The sequence below is a fragment of the Accipiter gentilis genome, chromosome 6 (genome assembly GCF_929443795.1).
Source record: "Accipiter gentilis chromosome 6, bAccGen1.1, whole genome shotgun sequence".
Classification (NCBI taxonomy): domain Eukaryota; kingdom Metazoa; phylum Chordata; class Aves; order Accipitriformes; family Accipitridae; genus Astur; species Astur gentilis.
The window spans coordinates 38,142,062-38,162,350 of NC_064885.1; the positions used below are offsets into that span (position 1 = coordinate 38,142,062).

A 20,289-nucleotide genomic window follows, 5' to 3' on the forward strand; every position below is an offset into this window, starting at 1 on the left:
TTCAGGAAGATAGCACTGCGGTCTTTGGTGTTTAAAAAGGTTTTACTTCACAACTGTAAGGGCAAAAGCCTTTTTGGTTGAAATCAAAGTTTAAATTCTGAAGAAAAAAGGGCTCATCAAAGAACTGGCAAAGAATTTAACAACTAGGTGCCAGCTAAAGGGCCAGTGTGATTTATCAGCAGGTTCTTCTCTAATCTGATGTGAGATAATAGGAGAAGGTGTTGAAAGCAGAATCAAACTAGATACAGAACAAAAAGCATAAGTAATAGGGTTCATAAGATTATACACATAAAGAAGTTTACGTTACCTAGTAGGCAGGCCACTCTCCCCAAGAAGGTTTTCTTAGATATATTGGGAAATCAACAGACAAAACAGAAGATATTGCAAGATAAATGATCTTACTTTCCTTTTGCTTTTTTTTTTTTTTTTTTCCCTCACGTAAGCCTCTCCATTTGAAAAGATGTAGTTTCCTTACCAACAGAGCCAACAAAATAGTTAGCTGTAGCAGCTGGTAGTGCCATGGACAGACATCTCTTAGCAAAGATTAACCCCCAAATATGCAGAAAGCTGAGCCTGCTTATAACTGATCAGGAAGATCATTCCTGAGAGCTCACAAATTTAGAGTAGTTTCCTTCTGACGATAGCGCTAAATTGTCTATCTATATTCCCTCGCACAGTGATTCATTAGAAGCATTTCACAGTAAACGCTTCCAAAATAAAAACCAGACATTTTAACCAAAGTCTCGGGAAAATACTTAACTGACAAAGATAATGATTTTCTAAAAGCTTTTCCACGGAAGCGTTTTTTTTTTATTGAGGCAGTGATTAAAATGAGCCTGCCTGAGTTATAACGTGCTTCCATTGCACAACCCAAAGTCATGTTAATCAGCCTGAATACCTAAAAATACAATAGGAACAGTAGAAATCCACTTGATATAGCAAAGTTCATTTCAGGTGCTGGCCCACCAGAGAAATATCCATAAGTGATTAAAGAATTACCGGTGTGTATTTCACAGTTTGTGCTCTGCTGTTTTTTTATTCCATGGTAAATTAATTTAAAATTCTTAAGACAGTTTCACGGCAAACAGTTAGGTCCAGCCAATTTCCCACTCACACTGATATCAGCCCCCATCAGATATAGGGCTTTGCCTTTGTTAGCTTTCTGGTGAGGGGAAGAGTCCACTAATTCTCCTTGAGGGCTCCTCAGTACTATACGGCTGCTCAGAGGAAAATTCCTGAAAACTTGTCTCTCATGTAGACGCTTAAATCTCATTTTCTAGAGTTCTATAGGACCTTTGGTCAACAGCCCACCCAAGAGGTTGTGAAAGTCCTGCGTTCCCCCTCCGGAACACGGTATAGCCATATGCTGCGGGGCCACGGGGAGGTCCACCGCAGGTCCCGTACGTGACAGTTAAGTTGGCACGACGCGGCACCAAGACCGTCAGGCTCATCCCCTCAGCTGGTGCTGAGACTGGCTGGAGTCTCTCTGCTCTGCTGCACAGCAAAGATAAATCATAATTTCCTAAATTAGCTAGTGCTGAAGCCAGCACTGAAAAACGCGGCTTCCAATCTTTAGGCTATGCTATGGTTTGTTTTAAAAAGGGATTGAATGTCTTACAAACAGGTAAAATTGCTGCCAGATGCAAGTACATTAGCCTTTTCCAGCTGCTTTACTGCTGCCATTCAAAATAGCTTGCTATAAATATGATTCCTTTGAGCTCTATTCTGACAAGTGCGGAGCACTATCTGGGAAGGGCCAGTGGTTTTCCATCCCCATTGAACTCAGTAGGAGTTGTGATTGCTCAGCACATTGCTGAAAAAAGTCTGCTGAAATTACCTTAAATCACACAATTATCCCCTCACCTCTCGCTCCTTCTCTTGCAGTCGTGGAAGGAGGAATAAGTTTCTCCACAGGCAGTTCTGCTACAGTAAAGTTTTCAGCCTGGAGGTAGCGAACAAATGTCAAAATCAACGAGTTCCCTGCTTCAGGGCTGGTGATGGTCCTGGCTGCAATTCAGCTTAGCCAGGGGAAAGGGGGGGGGGGAAACGTGACAAAGATTTGAAACCCTATTTACAGTAGAATCCAGTATCAACTTCTCCTACGGCCTAAAATGCCTTTGCCTCTTCTCTTTACCCCTTTCTATAAATTTCTGCCCATTGCCTAATGCCCATTGCCCTAAACTATAAAGGTTCACTGTACCACAGCATCCAGGACATACTCCAGCAGCTTTTACCAGTGCAGTAGTGCATACGGTAGGGCCCTTACTAAAAATCAACACGTTGCTTATTGTTTACAATCTGTTTCTGGCTGAACAGAAATGCATTTATTATGTATCTTTCCTGCGTACAATCTGTACCTGTAGCTAAGTCCATTAAACTGGTGCTAAACATATGGAGGTCTGCTGAACAATAACACAAGGTCAAAGGCTGAGTGCTTATGCTTAACAAACCATTCTGAAATACGATCATCGTTAAAGCTATTCACAATTAAACTTTTCATAATTGATGGAAAAACTGAGAAAAGAATTACCTGTGCCTTCCACCTTTTCACTCTGAAGTCAGCAGAGGCAGATGAAAATCAACATTTCCTTTGAATCTGAGCACGATTACGAGTTTACAATGCAGATCAAGTCACCTTTCCGATTGTACGGGAGCTGCTGTCGAGAAGAGGCTTATGAACTTGATTCTGCACCTTGTTGTACCAGTTGGAATCCCCTACTGGTTCCCTGAACTGAGAGTTAGGCTCTTAACCACTGGCAGAGGGTTGCTGCTTAGCTGCAACACCCCAGTGTCCTTTACAGGCAGTTCAATAAGAAATAGGTTTGAAACCCAAATCCGGATCTGAATTTGGCTCAAATGCAGTGGAAGCTGGGACCCCGCTTGGAGCTCATGCCCCTCTGGAATATACCCAGTCTGCCTGATTTTTGAACACCCCTCTCTGACTTCGGTCACCGTGCTTACGAGCTCTCAAAAATCAGGCCACGGTGATTTTTCGCGCTCCGTAACAACGTACAACGCGAGTCAATCAGTCACAGGGTTTTGGTTGTTTTTCTTTTGATTAAAAGCCAGATTTTCCCTTCTTGTTGCAGATATAACAAACGGGTATACTGTCATTACTTTACGTAAACAAACATCCGTTATCAAAAACTATCAAAAATATTTAAGGGGCCTTAAACTTTTACACAAGAAAGAGAAAATAATTACAGCGAGTCTGATATTCTGGGTACTGACTACTGAAGAGTTTTCTCTCATAGTCGTGCCTACAATATGCATAGCAGAGAGAGCACTTGCATGCTTTTTTTTGGCTTTGCAACATTTGAGTATTCTTAACTTTTCTACCTTTTCTCCTAGTACTCTTTCTTTGCTCAAGTTACGGCATCAGAAAGCAACACTGACTTCCAAAAAATCTCATAAGCATGGATGGCAGGAATGAAACCTCTCAGCAAATGCATAGAAGTAAGGTGTCAAATGTAGCAGCAAAGAAGTTGAAAGATATCCCAGAAGCACTGCAAGAGGTCAAAAACCACCTTGGGGACGGAGCAGCAGAAAATATAATGGAGAGAACACAAATGGCAGAGAAAAAGGAGGAAAACCAAAGTAATAATGTAGACAGAGCAAGCCGTAAAAGGAAATCAGAAAACAAGGATAAATTAGCTGTGGAAGAAGAAGAAACAACGTTAGAGACTAGCAATCAGTTAATCCCGACACCTCTGTCTCATATTCCTCTGAAAACCCTGATGGACATAGAAATGGAGTTGGTCTACACCGACGAGGAGGAGATTTCCTTCGAGTTTGCCAAGCCTGTGGCGTCTACAAGCACACAATCAGCGTGGCGTGATTCTGAAAAAGCAGATGCTCTGAGCACACCTAATAGCAGTGCTTTGCCCTACATTGACAAACAGCTTCAGATGAGCCTCCGGGAAGCCAGCAATTCCTACAGGGAGAAGAACTACGAGGCAGCAGTGGAGCAGTTCTCAACAGCACTGAAGGTATGGGGTTAAAGAAGTACGATCACCATAGCAAAGTAAATTTAAGGCTGTCATTGTACTGACTGGGTGTAATAACATCAAAGTGAACAAGGAGCACAAACCTGGGATGTGTATGGTTTAATAAAAATCCTGAGATGCAATTTCATGTGAAATTTGAAAATTAAGAGCTATAAATAAATCATCGAAGGAGGGGGGCACTGGACTGAACCAAAAAAATCTCAGGTGATTTTGTGTTTTTCTCTAAGCCTTCAACTGTATTTATGTATGGAGGAAATTTAAGCCCCACAGAGTGAAAAAAATTGCTCCTCTTTTTAATCCCAGCTCAATCAGGGGCAATGATATCTCAGTAATCAGGGGAGCTCCCACTCTACCTCAGCTGTCCAGGCACTACTGGGTGAAATGTTTAATCCTTTGGTTAAACAAAAGGTGCGGTTTAGTCTCTCTTTTTCCCTACAGCATTTCCATCATGCGCTGCTCCCCTTTTTTCTCTAAAGCCAGAAGATGGCCACTGGATCTGTGTAGAAATCCCTTTCTTTCTGCATGAGAAAGGACAGGTCTAGTAGCGAGCAACCCTCTCTGGACACAGATGGCTTTCTCTTCAGCAACTAAGAGTCCAAAAGCTGGGTTTTTTTGTGGAAACAAAGTCTTCTTGCCTGCCTGAGATACTAAAGCAATAATATGACCTTGGCTATGATCTTTGAAACTAATCTGTGATTTTCATGACTTTCTGCCTTTAAGCACTCAAACTTGAGCTGCCTTAAACAGATCTGTTCTTTGATAAGTAGTTATTTCTATGTTTTCAAAAGCAGAGCCCTTCCCAAGTTCCAGGCTGAGCCCCCCCCCCCAAAAGGAGGTATCTAAAGACCTTTGACATTTATTAAAATCTTAGCCAGCCTTACGTTTTATCACTAAAATATAAGAAGGAAAGAGTAAAAGGGAGAGTTCCGAACACTCTGGCAAGGTTGCAATTAATGTCACAGGGGGAGGGAAGAGAAAGGAGGTGTAGGAAAGCCCAGCAGGTAGGTCACGGTTACATCCACCAGTGTCCTGTTTCCTGGAAGCCAGAGCTAGCAGCATTTACAGTAAAACTGATTGTTCGGAGTTGTATCATTATTCCCAGATTTCTCTAGTGCTGCTAATCTCAGTTAATTATATTGGAAATCCCTTGTATTATGACCATGTAATTCATAATGTGCCAGTAGAAGTCATGGTTCATAATAATCACATAATGGGCAAGGACTTAGACGTAATCAGATTTTAGTTACCCTGTCGTGTTTCCATAATGCTGCTATAAACCCAACATAATCACAAAAAAGCACCAGTTATTTAAAAATTTTTATCAGATTGATGTACAGTATCTTTCTCTCTCTTTTTTAAACAATGTAAGATAACAAAAATTGGATTACAGTTGCTGGGAACAGACTATGATAAACTGTTTGCTTGTGTGCAGAATGAAATTTAATAATGGCATCAGCCTCTCAATTTTTAGTAATGTTAAACCTGTTAAATAGTAGCACTCTACAGCCAAAGGCTGCTTTCAAAGAGGTAGCATTACAGCATTTTGAAAACAGTATCTCCAAGAGCATAGCTGTCTTGTAAACTTTGAAAGACACCCTATATCCTCACAATTAACCCAGCCGCTAACATTTACTGTGCAGATGAGGGCTTGACTTTTTCCACGATACATGATGCAAAAACCCGCTCTTAGTAGCTGTAAGGATTTTAAAGGCTAGTGTCTGTGTTGCAAATAAAATTAAAAAAAAAAAAAAAAAAAAGAAAAGAGACACTTTATTCTTTACAGGAATATAGTTGGTGATTAGAATAGAGGACTTGCAAGCTGGACTCTCTGGACTCTCTAACGTTTTATCTCCACTCTGACCCCAATCACTTCAGCTATACACTTGACATCCTGAAAAAGGGTCCAACTGTACTTGTTTCAGCACTGTACTGCCCAACTTCATTCAAAAGCATTTGTAAAACATTAGAGGTTTGCAGCTGACAAGCAAATAGCCTACTCCTGGTTTTTTTCTACAATACTGAAGATGTTTTCTTTTAAAACAATAAATATTATAGCAGTGAGTGAAATTGGAGTGCCATCCTCTTTAGGCTTCCCCCCCCCCCATACATTCAGAAATGAGCTATGATGGGGACAAAAACACTTGTCACTTGAGAGGAAAGGAGTACTTTTCTGCTCCTAAAATGAAATGGAAAGGCTAGCTAATAGACATCCTGGTGAAAGAATAAATAGAGGTTAAAGAATTCCTTCCTGGGATTGTGGACAGAGTGACCGGAAAATCACAGAATTGTAGGGCTGGGGCTTCTCAGCAGCCTCTTAATCCAGTTCTCCTCAGAAGCAAAAACCAGAATACCCCTGAAAGACACTTTTGTACTGTGTTTCTAAAAATCTCCAGCAAGAGGGACTTCTCATCTATATCAGCAAGCTGATAGAAAGTTTTTTCCACATCTTCCATGCTGCAAAATAGCCCATAACTTTTTTTTTTTTTGTATCCTTATTTGACATGAAGAGCAATTAACCACCCTACTCTCTCTGTACTTGCAACCTCTTAGCATCTCTCTTTTCAGTCTTCTCTAAATGAAATAAATCCAGCCCTCTTAGTATTTCCTCCCAGGTCTCATTTTCTAAACCTCTGTGTTGTTTTTGTTGCTTTTCTTTGCATCATCTCCAATTTGTCTATTTGTTCAGATATAGACAAATTGGAGATGGTGCAGAGAAAACCAGAAAACTTAAACTGTTCAGACTGGAACTGTGGTTGTTTTGCCCATCGCTTTTTGAAGAAATGAACAAAAAATTCCTCTGCATTTCATGTGGGCGAAGAGACCCATGGTATGTAATAAGCTCAAAGGTCACAGAAATTCAAAGTCAGAGTTTCTGGTGCAAAATGTTTACAGACATTTTTCAGGTTTAAGGAAATTAATGCTTTAGTCTGACATTACAACGTTTCAAGTTAGACACCCTGATGCAGAAAAGCTTGTGCATAGCGTTAAATTTGAATAGTATCACTAAAGTTACCTTACATATTGCAAATATCATCCATTTCTTGGCTCTTCTTTAAGCCGAAATGTCTTTTCTAGATCCATCTATATATTCGCGTCGCATTATCATTCTTTAGATCATGTTGTTTTTCAGATATGCAAATAACAGGCAGTTCTGAAAGTCTAGCACTGAAATTATTGGATTTGGGGGAAAAAGGGGGAAAATTATTAGCCAGAAAGGAAAACTGAAATGCTTGTTTAATTTAGAGACTTTTATATGTTGGACAGCATGCTGCTGATTACCGCAGACATCGGGAAGGCAGTATTATCAGGAGAAGAATTGGTGGCTTCTCGCTATTTCTGCACTATTTAGCTACCATTAAATTAATCAGGAGGGACTTAGCGTTAGTCAACTGCATTACAGTTGGCCGGGGAGAGGAAAAAATAATGCTCCCTTGGAGAACTCTCACCATCAGAGCTTAAGAATTAAGTACTTTCTGTTGCTAGTGAGCAAAATAGCTGAAGAAATTGGGGCAATAGTCTTCGCTCTTCTACCTCCTAGCTCAGTAATACAGTATATTATATATACTACATTGAGAAACACTGTAAATTTCCCTAAATTTTTGGCATCCATCTGTTGGAATGTAGGGAAATAGGACTTGAACATCTGGGCTGGGATATGAAGGGTATGAGAAATCACTCTTTAGCTTAAAACCTCAGTGGAAACCATATTCGTATATCTATAAAATCTCTAGCCAATTATTAACAGCTTAGCGACAAAATAACATTAAACCTTTATGAGGATCGAAAGATCTTGTCTCAAACTAATCTCCTAATATCAGAGAGCATAAAAGACTTCAGAAACATCAGCCTATTTAAAACCTGCACACATTTAAATTTCAGACCCTGTTGTTCTGAAAATAATCCTCCCCTGCGATTAAAAAATAAATGAGAAAGGTTCACAACTGCTGTGCACAGAAAGAAGTCCACAGTATCTCAGCACACAGCTTTCGGCGTAGACTATCTCAGAGACATGAAATGCATCCCGTGTGCGAGGTGAAGGCCTCAAACAGCATGTGATTAATTCACCAGAGTGCTGTTGTGGTGCCTTCCACGAGCTGGAATATCTCCATTTTCCACAGATGGCTATTATGGGCACCGTTCCTATGGCAGGGAGATAAACATTAGTGCCATCTTTTTTGCGCACCTTGAGTTTTTAGATTAACCTTTCCTGTGGCTCATTGCCTTGTGATTCACTGCTTGCGGAGAAGGCTTTGTCAAGACCACGCTCCCTCTTCCAGGCAACGATATCTGCAAAAAGCTAATATCTTGACAGCGGCTGTGGCACCGGTGCCTCGTGGACATAATTACGTACCGATACAGAGTTAGGCAGCACGGTTCGACCAAGCCTCCCATCAATTTCGCTATATGAGGAACCAAAAATTAGTATTTCCTATATAAATAGCTGCATGAAAAGAGGCTCCTCTTAAGTAGTCTGTCCACTGGTGGAGCGCTGTAGGATTAGGATCTTTGGATGTGCTCTCTCTTGTGGGCATGGGGTCGGTGCTAGCTGCTGCAGAGAGTCTGGGGCACAGCCACGTTTCTGCCCACCCTGCCTCCCCCAACCAACGTTGTCTCCTTTTGCAGGTGGGTGTAGAGGTCCAAGAAGCCATCGATGTATAACAATGTGCAATCCCTTGCTTTATGGAGCATGGAGACTGGAATTCCTGCTCATCCACCAGAATGAAAAGGCTAGAGAAATGGGACTTGATAGAGTTTTCCCTTTCCCCTCTCATCAACAAGAGCTGTGCAAGGACTAGACACAGTTTAACACCATGAAAGTCCTCAAGGGAGAGCATGTGAAAGGCTAAATATTTATTTTTTAGCACCAACTTTCTGGAGCTAAAAATCAGACTCATAATTTATCTATCCTTATCACCAGCACAGCTCCTCTAGAAACTTCCTGGGAGTACACTGGGTCTTGGACAGAGAACATCAAAGATGACAGTTACTGATCCCCGAAAGCCGGAGCATGAGATGCTGACTTTACGCTCTAGAAATATTCTTTTAACCTCTAATAACAAAGGAGTTTCCTAAATACAGCCTACTCATTTAACTTGCTTTAAAAAAAAAAAAAAAAGCCCTGATGATCAGCAGTTTTTCTCTCCCTGTAGTCCCATTGCTATATTTTTAGGTTGCAAAGCCAAGAAATTGATTTCCCCCCACCCCCAACCCCCCCCCTACTGATACTTACAGTCTTTTACGGCTGCAGAAGATTTTTAGACCAGGAATGTGAAACTTACAGATGGTTCAAATCTGGTTTGTGGGATAGAGTGGGAATCTGTTATAATGATCCATTTGGACACGCTCCCATTTTTTGATCACTGAATTTGAATCTATTAATCTTCTAGACATTTCCAGCATGGCCATCACCATGAAATAAAGCTGAGGAACTGCACAGCTATTTGTCTATAAGGATTCGTGCCCCTGTTCTTCTTGCCTGAACTGCTGTTACATATCTGGCTTATAAAGTACTTTTTTCCTCAAAGGAATACTATGTGTTGACCATAAAACAATATATTTTCTCGCTTGTGTGTGTACAAGAGCAAAATCCCCATTCCAGAAAGGACAGGCCATATTTTCCAATCATTTTGGTGCCAAAGCAGATCAGTCAATTTCTAATTAACTCTAATTGGCTTCCTCACATGCTATTAAATTATTTACCTGGAGGTGACAGGTGCTCAAAAGCACCAAATATTTTCTCCATACTTTGTAAATGTTAAGCAGTATATTTGATTAAAAATAATCACCTACCACTTGTCACTTACAATCAAAAGCCTCATTGACCTAAACACAAGCGAACCACATGTTTTACGGTCACTGAAAAATAGAGGCAGGGTCGGTGTAGTAGATTCCTCAGTAGGTAAATAAAGGGGGGGGGGGGGGGGGGGGGCGAGAAAAAAAATAAAAAAAGAGAGAAAAAGAGTTAAAAAAAAAAAAAAAGAAAAATACTTGGGACAGCCTTGGAGAAGGCACTAGCCCATCGTGAAAGACATGGGCTCAGACTTGTGCTCCACTGTCAACGTGGTGCATGGCTCAGGGCATCTCACTGCTGGCTGGATCCATAAAGGGCTTCTCTGAAAGCTGGGCTGCCAAAAATCTTTAGGTGCCTGAACCCCACAGCTCCCCACATGCACCACGGGCACCGTGGTACCCAGTGACAGATAAAGGCACGGGTGCGATGCTCCCTCGCCTCTCTCAAGACGAAGCAGTGCCTTAGAGCCCCTCTCCAAGTGGAGTTTCCCTTGTGTTCAGGGCCCTAAGAAATTGGAGGTATTTATCCTCCCAGCTGCCGTCTGCTCCTGGAAGGTATCGTACAGGAACAGGGAGGGCAGAATAATTCGTGTTTAATTTGTGGCTCTGGGCGCTTCCCGGCTAGAGCCAGCGCAACAATGCGATGGACAATCGGCTGCATTTATTGCAAGAAAATTAGGCAAGTTAGGAGAAGGTTCAAGCACCAAAGGCAGCTAATACAGGCAAGCGGCGGTCACAGAAGGTGTGCTGTTAAAGTATTTTCTCTCTGAAATGTCTTTAAATCATACTGCTGCATACCTACATAGGCTCTGCAGAGGAGAGAGAGATACAGGCTGAAGCGGGCACCGAATTGGAAAGTGTTCATGGACTGATTTGAGAGTAACTTTATCCATGAGGACAGTTTAGAGAAAACGTGTTATTAAAGTACTTTATTTCCATTTAGAGATTCACACAGGCATACACAGACAGTAGGTGGTGACAGCTGCTACCAGAACCATTTGTTATCTTACTCCTGTTCAGCTTTTGACAGTGTAAAATGAATATAAATGCTGAAAAGCTTTACAGAGGTGAACCAAACAATAAAAAGTAGGGGAGAATGAATTCTGGTTAGGTTACTTTAGGGAAGAGCTTTATTTCTGTTTATTCCTGAGGCACGGATATGCGTTGTGTTTCTAATGCTGACAATACTGTTGAGAGGATTCTTGGTGGAGTTTACTAAATCCACAGTATCCTAAGGTGGGGAAAGAGGGGAGAGCTGGCCTTGCAGCTAGCTTCAATGTCATATCCAGAAATGGCATGAAAATAAGGCTTCAGCAAATTATTGCTTTTCCCTAATAATCCTGTCCGTCAAAATGGAGTGAACCTTTCCCGTAGCTTGCCTTAATAAAAGTGCTGGTGAGATATCTCCGTGTTTGGACTTAGCAGTAGCAAATCTCTTGGCATCAAAGGGATTAAATTAGTTGGCCTGAAATTATATTGCTTTTTCCAAGCAATCATGACAGCTCTCAATCTTGCTACAATATAGTCACATCGCACCAGCTGACAGTTGCCTCCAAAAAAAACATTCATTTTGGCCAGCTCCTCCTGTGAACACCATCAACAGACTGATGCTCCTGCTTCAAAGTCCAATAGGCATCTTGGACTACAAGCCTGTCAAGAGGAGGTACTGGTATCAGTTCTGACTTTTGTCTGATTGTTTGGTTTTCAGATGGAATATTTACACCGTCCTCGGTTTGGTTTGATCTTAGATGGACTCGCAGTGGTGGACCGACAAATTTTGTATTACAAAAGCAATCTATAAATCCCTATGTTGTACAGAATATAAAGTTCCTTGGAAACTATTGTAGTATATCGATTCCACAATATATGTTTCATTAGAGAGCTTTGGGGTTGGTTTTTTTTCTTTTTGCTTCTGTGACTACTCCTCTCACCCTGGCAGTACTGATAACGGGAACACTCCATAAAACAGGGATTGGTAATGAGAGGCACAGATTTATAATGCAGCACACAGATTAAGCTGAAGTCAAACGGATGATATTTTCCTAAAACCTTTGTTCCCGATCTAATGCTTCCAAAGCAAATTATTTGCAATATGAGAAAGACCCTTAAGTTTGCACTGGGGGGAGGTAAAGCCTTTATCTGAAGTTGGGCCAATAAACAGGAATGACTTTGGCTTAGGACTGCTGCAGGGAACATCGTTAGTTTCTGTGGGAGGGAAAGATTCACGTCAAGTTTATTTTTATAAAGCAGCATCCACCTAGAAATGAGCACGAACTAAAATGCTGTATCCTCTTAATTTGGTGGGCACCTGAAATCTTATTTTTGCCGAGAGCTCTTGTCTCTAAAAAAGGCCAAAACAGTGACAGAGGTGCAAACCCTAGCTCCATGTCAGCCTCTGGGGAACATAAAATTTAGGTCTGAACTTCTCTAACGTTCTGGCCCACCGGGTCACCAAATCCTTTCCATGTACCGCTGGTTCCTGCAGAAAGGCTGGTTCTAGCTGAAGAAAGGATTTAAGCCTAGACATAGGCAGGGTTTAAGATAAACCCAGTGGAACTGTGGGGAGCGCAGGCTGAATCCCACCCCACCAGACCCCGCGAGGAGGGCAAGCAGCCTGCTAAGTTCATCTGGTAAAGTCAATACTCACCAGATCTGGGCTTTCCTGGCAAACAGCAGTCTTCTGAATAGAAACAGGGACCATTTCCCATAACTTAGCATACCCGAGGTACATTCGCCTCTCAGTAGGTACTGTGTAACCAATAATAAGCCCAAGATAGCAAATGGGCCCTGCACACACACTGCTATTACAGAATCCAGTGCTAACTCTGCACAGAGCAGCTAATACGCCAAAAATACCATACGTACGTATTATTTGAATTATCCATTGCAGAGCACATTGCAGGAAGCCTAGTAAATTTAGTTCTTCTAACCTGACATCTGCATTCATATTTAGTAGTGAATTATATATTTTCAATATGTTTTCTAGCAAGTTATTTACACAAATCTCATTAACAATAAAGACAGGAGTTTTATATACAATTCCTGCTCTGCTGACTGAAATTGCATACCAAGATGTCAGTATGACTTTGAATAGAAGCTAGAAAGTTATGCTGCATGAAATCATGTCATTGAGAGAAAATCCTCTCTCTTTTTATTCTCTAGACTGTCTCCCCCCCCCCCCTACTGAGACAAAACCACCATTAACTGGTTCTTTGTTATGCTGGTTTCCTGCAGTATTTTTCGTAGTGCCTAATAGTTGTAAGGACTGGATTACAGTGCAATATACAAAACGCAGTTTGTTTTCAGTCCTGTGTGAGGCTTGCTATCAGGTTTTGAAAGTTATTTTCAGAAGTAGCCTTCCTTAGCAGACATTTTCTGGGATGCAGTTAGTGTTCAACTTGCCAGGTGCCTGATGTGCAATGCAGTGACATTACCAGGCTGATTACTTGGATGGCTCTGAAATGAAGGTGTCTGGTTAGGACTGTTGGCTAGTCAGAAGAAAAGGCACTAATTAAATATTTCTTGCCTTTTCAGGTTTGTCCCTCTGATTAACCACTCTGAAAGTCACTCCAGAGAAAACCATGAAGTTATCTTTAAAACGGAGAGGCATGATTAAACATTCCTCTGCTAATAAGAAAAAAAAAAAAAAAAAAAAAAAAGAAAAAAAGAAAAAGCAAAAGCAAAGCAATCAGCTCCAGCAAGGCTAGCAGGTTATTGCTGTATTCAAACTAAGTCTTAACCCTTTCAGTCTGGCAGAGGAAAGCACAAGCGATCTCATGGAATTTGCCAAAGAATCTCATTGCCACACACCATTTGACCAAATTTTCTTGTTTTCCCGAGCTAAATTTGTTACCAAATATGTATCTATATCCACACACATAGGTGGATATCTATTGGGCATCTTCTTTAAGGCAAACCATATTCCTGAATTTAACATACACCAAACCCATACCAGTGATTAGTAAACTGTTACCATTGCCACTTTCTTAGACCTGAACTTTTCACCTTGTTTTCAGAGAAAGCAGTTCCAATGCACCAACGTACAGGCCACCAGAGCTCTAATTTTATTCTTCAAATTATAAATGTGTCAACTAGGAGGCTACCTTAACGATCAGCATTTCCACCAGTCTTTTACCAAAGCCGTGGTGGGTTTGAGGGGATCTTTTCCTCTCTCTCTTATTTGCTAACGCCTGGGAGGCCTTTACTCAAAATTTCCTTGCTTGCTACTGCCAAAATTAAAGCCTTAATACCACAACAAGATCTATGCTAAGTTCACAGTGTCACAGACTTGTTCTGTGACCTTTGACAAAGTACTTTATCACAAGCATTTATACGACCGTGGTTTCAGCAATATATTTAGAGGGTCCTGCACGTTGCAAGAGAAACCTCCTTTATCAGTGAAAGTACAGCGTCATTAGTGTCAGTTCACTACTAATACAAAAAATGCAGGTAACGCTTTTGTTTCTTATGTTTCATTCCTTACTTGGTAACTCTTTGAATAGGACAACTCTGCTGTCTTCTAAAGGATGCATATACACAAAACCTGTACGATGGTCTCCAGTTTTAACAAGGGCCCCTATGAAAATACACCCTTTGGCAGGATTTTTTTTAATTAAACATTATTTCTGGAGAAATATTCCTATCTACTGACAGGAGTACTCTCAGGTAGACTAAGTCTGAAAATAAAACCACTGTTAGATTTGCTAGCTATGGTAAAGGACATAAAATGGTACATTGCAGGTTTTTAACCCCAGATTGGCTGTAAAGCTTCAAAAGTTTAAGTTGTTTGCTTCAATTTCATAGCCTCTATAGCTTTAAAATATTGGCAAGATTTCTGCAGACCAAAAGCTCACCAAAGTCATAAGTAAGAGGTACTCCCAAACTTCCCAGTTTGGAATTAAAATAAAATTCTGTAACATAGCTCTGGAAAAAGAAACCCTCAACGGTACAAAATGTAACTGCCTCTCCAGGCCCAAATCTGTATTTGAATGTCCTTGCGGCAAGACCTTAAGGTATTCAGAGGAGCGAGATGGAGCTGCTTTTGCCTTTTACTGAAAGCACTCCACAAACACCAACAGCCCTTTTGGTCTTCAGAGGTAGCGTTACCAGACTGCAGCAAGATAGAGAACACTTGCTTCTGCTAGGTGAAACAAGAAAATTGCAAACAAATCTCCTCCCTGCTCATTACGTCTGTGCACGGCACAGCCTTTCTTCTTCCCTTGCTCTCGGTCCAGCAGGATTTCCCAAAGTTACAACAATCTGTAGCTACAGGGGCTCCTTTGGATCCCTAGGAAATTTTCCTTTTTCTCTTCCCCTTTGAAACTCAGATGTGAGTCTTTCTACAACTCTTCTCCACATCCCCACCTGTGCTGCAAAATCCCAGCTCAGTGTCTCCTTCCCGCCTAACTCCTCCCCTGGAAACTTCCCCAAATGAGCTTTCTCAGGTGCTTGCCGGCACTGTCTTTCCCTCACCCCCCAAAATCACACAGTCAGACCCAATATTCGGTGGCCGCCAGCACAACGCAAGGCCACAGTCCTCCTCCTGCTGCGCAGCCACGTCCTTCTACCAGAAAGGCCAGCAAAATACCGTAAAGGGTGGAGAATGACACACAAAAGGTATCATCTCCATCAGAACTTGGGAAACGATGTGATTTTCGGGCTGCACTGAGATGGTTCGCCCAACAGAAACCTTTCCCAGTGGTGTCTATATTGTTTCCAAAAAAGTGCCTTATGCCAGTGGATAAATTTAATTGTGCATCTCGCTAATACCAGACACGAGGGCTATTCTATCTATTCATAAACTATTCTGCTTAGTACAGAAGGAGCCATTTCTGTAAAATTAAGTTGAATCTTACTTTTGGTGCATGCGTTGCTGTTGTTTGTATGGAACTAGTGTGGAGGGGTTTATCTCAAAACACGTTGATCCACTGCAGAAATGCTACACAAAAAAATCAGGAGAGAGTTGGGGACCTAAAAAGCATACAACCGAGATGGTCCCAAACACAGGCTTTAAAATATTACTCAGATTTTGTGAGATTAAATATCGAGTTATTTGTTTCTTTGAACTCTTACTCTGAGATGTCTTAGAGAAGACCTGGCAGAACCCAATCTTCAGTGTATTTAAAGATATTTTCTGAATCCTTATCTGTTCAGATACGGTTTACGGAGACTCATGTCTTGGTTTTTGTCAAAGATAACTGAGGGGTTACACGGGTCTAAACATAACTCTTCATATCAGCAGTAAGACTCGAGGAAACTCTGAATTGCAGCACTTTATACTGAAAGGATCCCTAAATGATTCTTTTCTTCTCACAATCACTCAAGAACTTGAAAGTCCAGAGAGTAGCCTCAAGTCTCTCATTCCCATAAATTTAACAGAGGTCACAGCATGGCCAATTCAGCTGAAAAGTGTTATTACAGAAAAACTTGATGATACTTTTATGTTCACTGATGTGAACATAATTCTCTGGGTCTTTTAGCTACATATAGCATGTCTTATCCATAGAGACACTTCAGCAGATATATATGGTACCACGAGCAAAGTTAAAAGTGATGAATTCTCTGATTTATAACTTCTACTGATAACAAGATGATAGAAAATCTTAAATGTATGGAGTTATTATATACACTGTGTAACTTTGCTCAGCAGAGAAAGGATGTGAAAGAAAAAATATTTATCACACCTGAACTAGGGGGACACTTCCTTGAATGACCCTTGTTGCCTGTAAAGAATTGAGCTGATCTCCAACAAACGCACAAAAATCTCAAAGATAGGGTTGGCTTTGTAGGTGCTAAGTGTGGATGTGGGTCTATAATCCTTCTTGCTTTTAAGGATCACATGCAGGAAGAAAGATGCTTATACAGAAGAGCTTTTTTTGTCTTGACAGATTTCATCCAAAGAGATCTCAAACTGCTAAATTGACATTGCACCTCCTAAAGATTAACCACCGGATTTTAACTATCTAGACACAAGAAACTAATTATTATAACTAAACCCATTAGCGATGAGGACTAGACAAAGAGGCCAGATTCTCCTCCCATTTTAAAGCTTTGGTGACTGGCAGAACTGGACTCAATGCGAGTCCCTTGGTTATACCCCATGGAAAGCAGAGGCTGCGTTCGTCCACATTCGGCTGCAGGCCCCTGGGCACTGGTCTCCGTGTGACCCAAGAGTTTAAGCACACAACCTAGACAAATATTAATTTGTTAATCTTTCTTAGAAATCTACTTTTAAAGCTGATTCGCAGTGAAGTCACTTAGTCAGATGAAATCACTGCATACTAAACAATCCTGTTAGGGATGTTTATCCAAGCAAAGGACATTCAATTGCATTTTCATTAGTAGCACTATATGGTTATTGTCCTTAAAGGCAAGGCTCTTAAACTTAATCTATTTGCTTACAGTTCAGTTTTCTTAAGAACTAAAAGCTAATTTCTACTACTCTTTGGCATGACAACATCAGGTTGCCTGTAGATTAAAAAAAGAAATCTTTGAGGACCGATGGTGGTCCTGCCCAGTATTACTGCTCTGCCAGTGCTTGAGGACTCTCTGAAACTTCAGGGACTTGTGGGTTATCGAATTCTAACGATGCACATTATTAAACAGAACATTGTTTAACGAGAAAGTCACTGGCCGTGATGAACAGCAGGCAATTTATCTATCAGGAAGAGTATTTTTTTTTTAACCAGAAAATATGTTTCTCTCTGCTAAATTCTATATGGCTCAAGAAGATGGGAAAGATGGTTGATCTCATCCTTTTCGCTTTCTACAGCAGTTTTCTGGAAGGACAAGTCCTCCCCTTAAATGAGGGGGAGAGTTTCTGGTTTCCTTGCCTTGTCTCACTCTCTGCTGTCCTACCCGCAGGACAAAGGCAGCAGAGCCTAAGGCAGAGTTCGCCACTGGCTGACTGAAATAAGTAAAGAGCTGTCTGAGAGTCCTCCTCTGACTTCAATCTCAAGACAGCCATGGATTTGGGGAGCCTGAAGTTGAGCCTTTCATTTTGAAAATGGGGAAAAATATAGTTGCTTTCCTAACAGTGCTTTTTAGTTTTTAGCTTATTATCTGCTCTCTTGACTATCCCTTCTGGGAAGATGACACTGCATTTTACACTACGTTCACATGTATTTGTACTGATTTTTGTAGTGCTAACTTTAACTAAAGTCAGGGTATATTTTACTTAGAAGTCAGTTTTCTCCATTTGTCAGTTACAAAAAGCATTTCTAGCTAACAAAAGGTGTATTATAACATTAGTAAATAACGTTTTTGTTTCTCGTACAGCTTTTTAGTAAAGGTGCTGCTACAGATGATACCCTTGAGTCATCTCCAGAAGATATTTCCAGTATCGCCAGTTTTATTGAGACGAAGCTTGTAACCTGCTACTTAAAACTGAGGAAGCTTGATGATGCTCTGAATCATTCACACAGGTAAAAATAATTATTGATTAGATACACTGCTAAGACTGAAATCAAAAATTAAACAAAGACTATGAATAAATCCTGTGCAGGAAGAGTCAGTCTAATAATAAGAGGAATCAATAAAACACAACTTACACATGGCACTGACATTTAGATTGGACTAATTCTCAAAATCTGAGACATTAAGCCACCATAAGCATGTATACATTTACTGCTTTGATAACGCAGTAGGTAAGGATATTGCAGGTGAGTCACGTACATAGTTCAGGGCACCCTTAAAATTGAAGCTAGACAAATACAAACATGCTCAGCCTTATATGACAGTAATGATATTATGAGAGCTCTTGATCTTTTTCAAGCCAGATGAGGTCAGGGATGGCTTCAAATTATTTTCATTACATAATTCCTCACGGGCTCACTTGTGATCCACAGCAAAGACCAGCACCACCAGCAACGCATAAAGAGGCCAGAAACAAAACTTGCACATGGTGAAGATGAAATTGCCATTAGTTTCAGATGAGTTAGGATTTTGCTGGGTTTGTGCTGCCTTTAATTAGCACTCAGGCATAACGATAGTTTCTGTTAAGCTCACGCACGTCCTGCCAGCAACACTTCATTACTGAGGTCTCCATCCATATTTTCCCTTGTATGAGAGATATTAAGATGGACACTGCAATTAGCGCCGGGTGAGGATTTTTCATACAATCATCTCAAACGAATGTAACTACAAAAGAGTAGTTACGACAAAAGAGGAGGCACATGCTTATGCATGATGCACAGGAGACAGTGGTGAAGAATAACGTGTTGGTATAGAAATGTAATGCCGTCACGGCAGACGGTTCATTTAGCTACATGCAAAGTCATGGGAAGTCCGAGAATCCCGACTTAACGACAAGGTCTTTGTCTCCTGTCCCTACTCATCCCCACACCTTTCCCAAGCATTTTTTGTCTGTAAACCTATGCCTACCTGGTGCCTATACACACTGGGGGGTGCACCCTTCAGACTAGTTCCAAGCACCATTGTGGGTTGACAGCCTGAACGCCCACGAGTGGTTAGAGAACATTATGTGCACTCCCAGGGCACATCTAGCACGGATACCACCTGTATTCCTTTCAGGTGGAGTATTCTGTTAGGTGAGCCAAAGCATAGGAAGTGGGGAAGACTATGAGATCCCCGTGTAAAAAAAAAAAAAAAAAAAAAAAAAAAAAAACCAAAAAAAAAACACCACAAACAAACACACACACGCACACACAAAAAACCAAACAACCCAACAAGAAAAATCCCAGAATGCACTCCGCATGCAAACTAAAAACCAACCACATATTTTCATGGCTTCTCAAAGACAATATTAGGAAAAAAAATATTATATATATATAAATATATATATATAAAGTTTGACTGGACTCCCAACTTTTGGAAAAATGGTAATGATAGCTCTCTTATTCTAACTTTGATTTCCAAGAACACTAAAATAAGGAAGCTATTTGGACAGTATCAATATAACTAGAACAGGAAATACTTTTCTTTACCTCTTTTAAATTATCTTGATTTCAAAATAGGAAGATGCATTGACCCCAGTGCTACAGAACCTAAAGCCTATTCAGACAAGCTTTGGTTTCAATTGTCTTAAACCAGAAACCATGACCTAAGAAACCCATGACCTACAGAGAACATAAATGCAGTCAGATTGAGATCACTGGAAAACCTGAAGGAGGGAAAAAATCCTTCACTTCTCTTTCTAATATGTTATTATAACAATTTGTTCTTAACTCCTTTAGTTACATAGCACAAAGAAAAGTGGCAGTCAGTAATGCCTGTTTTCAATATAATTCTTCTAATAACTTGCAGAATGGGAATAAATCTACTGACCATAGTTGTCACATTGTGAAATGCAGGAACCGATACAATAATATACCAGTAAAAAAATCTTCTGAGACATAATTAATACATAGACAAAACTTGAAATACAATCAATAGCTATATTTTTTTGAAAAGAGAAAATAAATTACTCTGAGCTCTCCTACTAAAAATAGCTTACTGCCATCAGTTAACTAGTGCATATGAAATTTTTATTCCC

The 20,289-nt window shown here is 40.6% G+C and overlaps 1 protein-coding gene across 1 annotated transcript in view; it reads left to right on the top strand.

Annotated features, from left to right (window-relative positions):
• The window catches only part of SPATA16 (spermatogenesis associated 16), a 97,924-nt gene that overhangs the window by 13,616 nt on the left and 64,019 nt on the right, over window positions 1-20,289 (top strand). Inside the window, 5 exon segments of the mRNA XM_049802566.1 lie at window positions 1,281-1,400; window positions 3,090-3,223; window positions 3,352-3,403; window positions 3,406-3,989; window positions 18,075-18,220. Of these exon segments, the coding sequence (XP_049658523.1) occupies window positions 1,281-1,400; window positions 3,090-3,223; window positions 3,352-3,403; window positions 3,406-3,989; window positions 18,075-18,220 (1,036 nt within the window).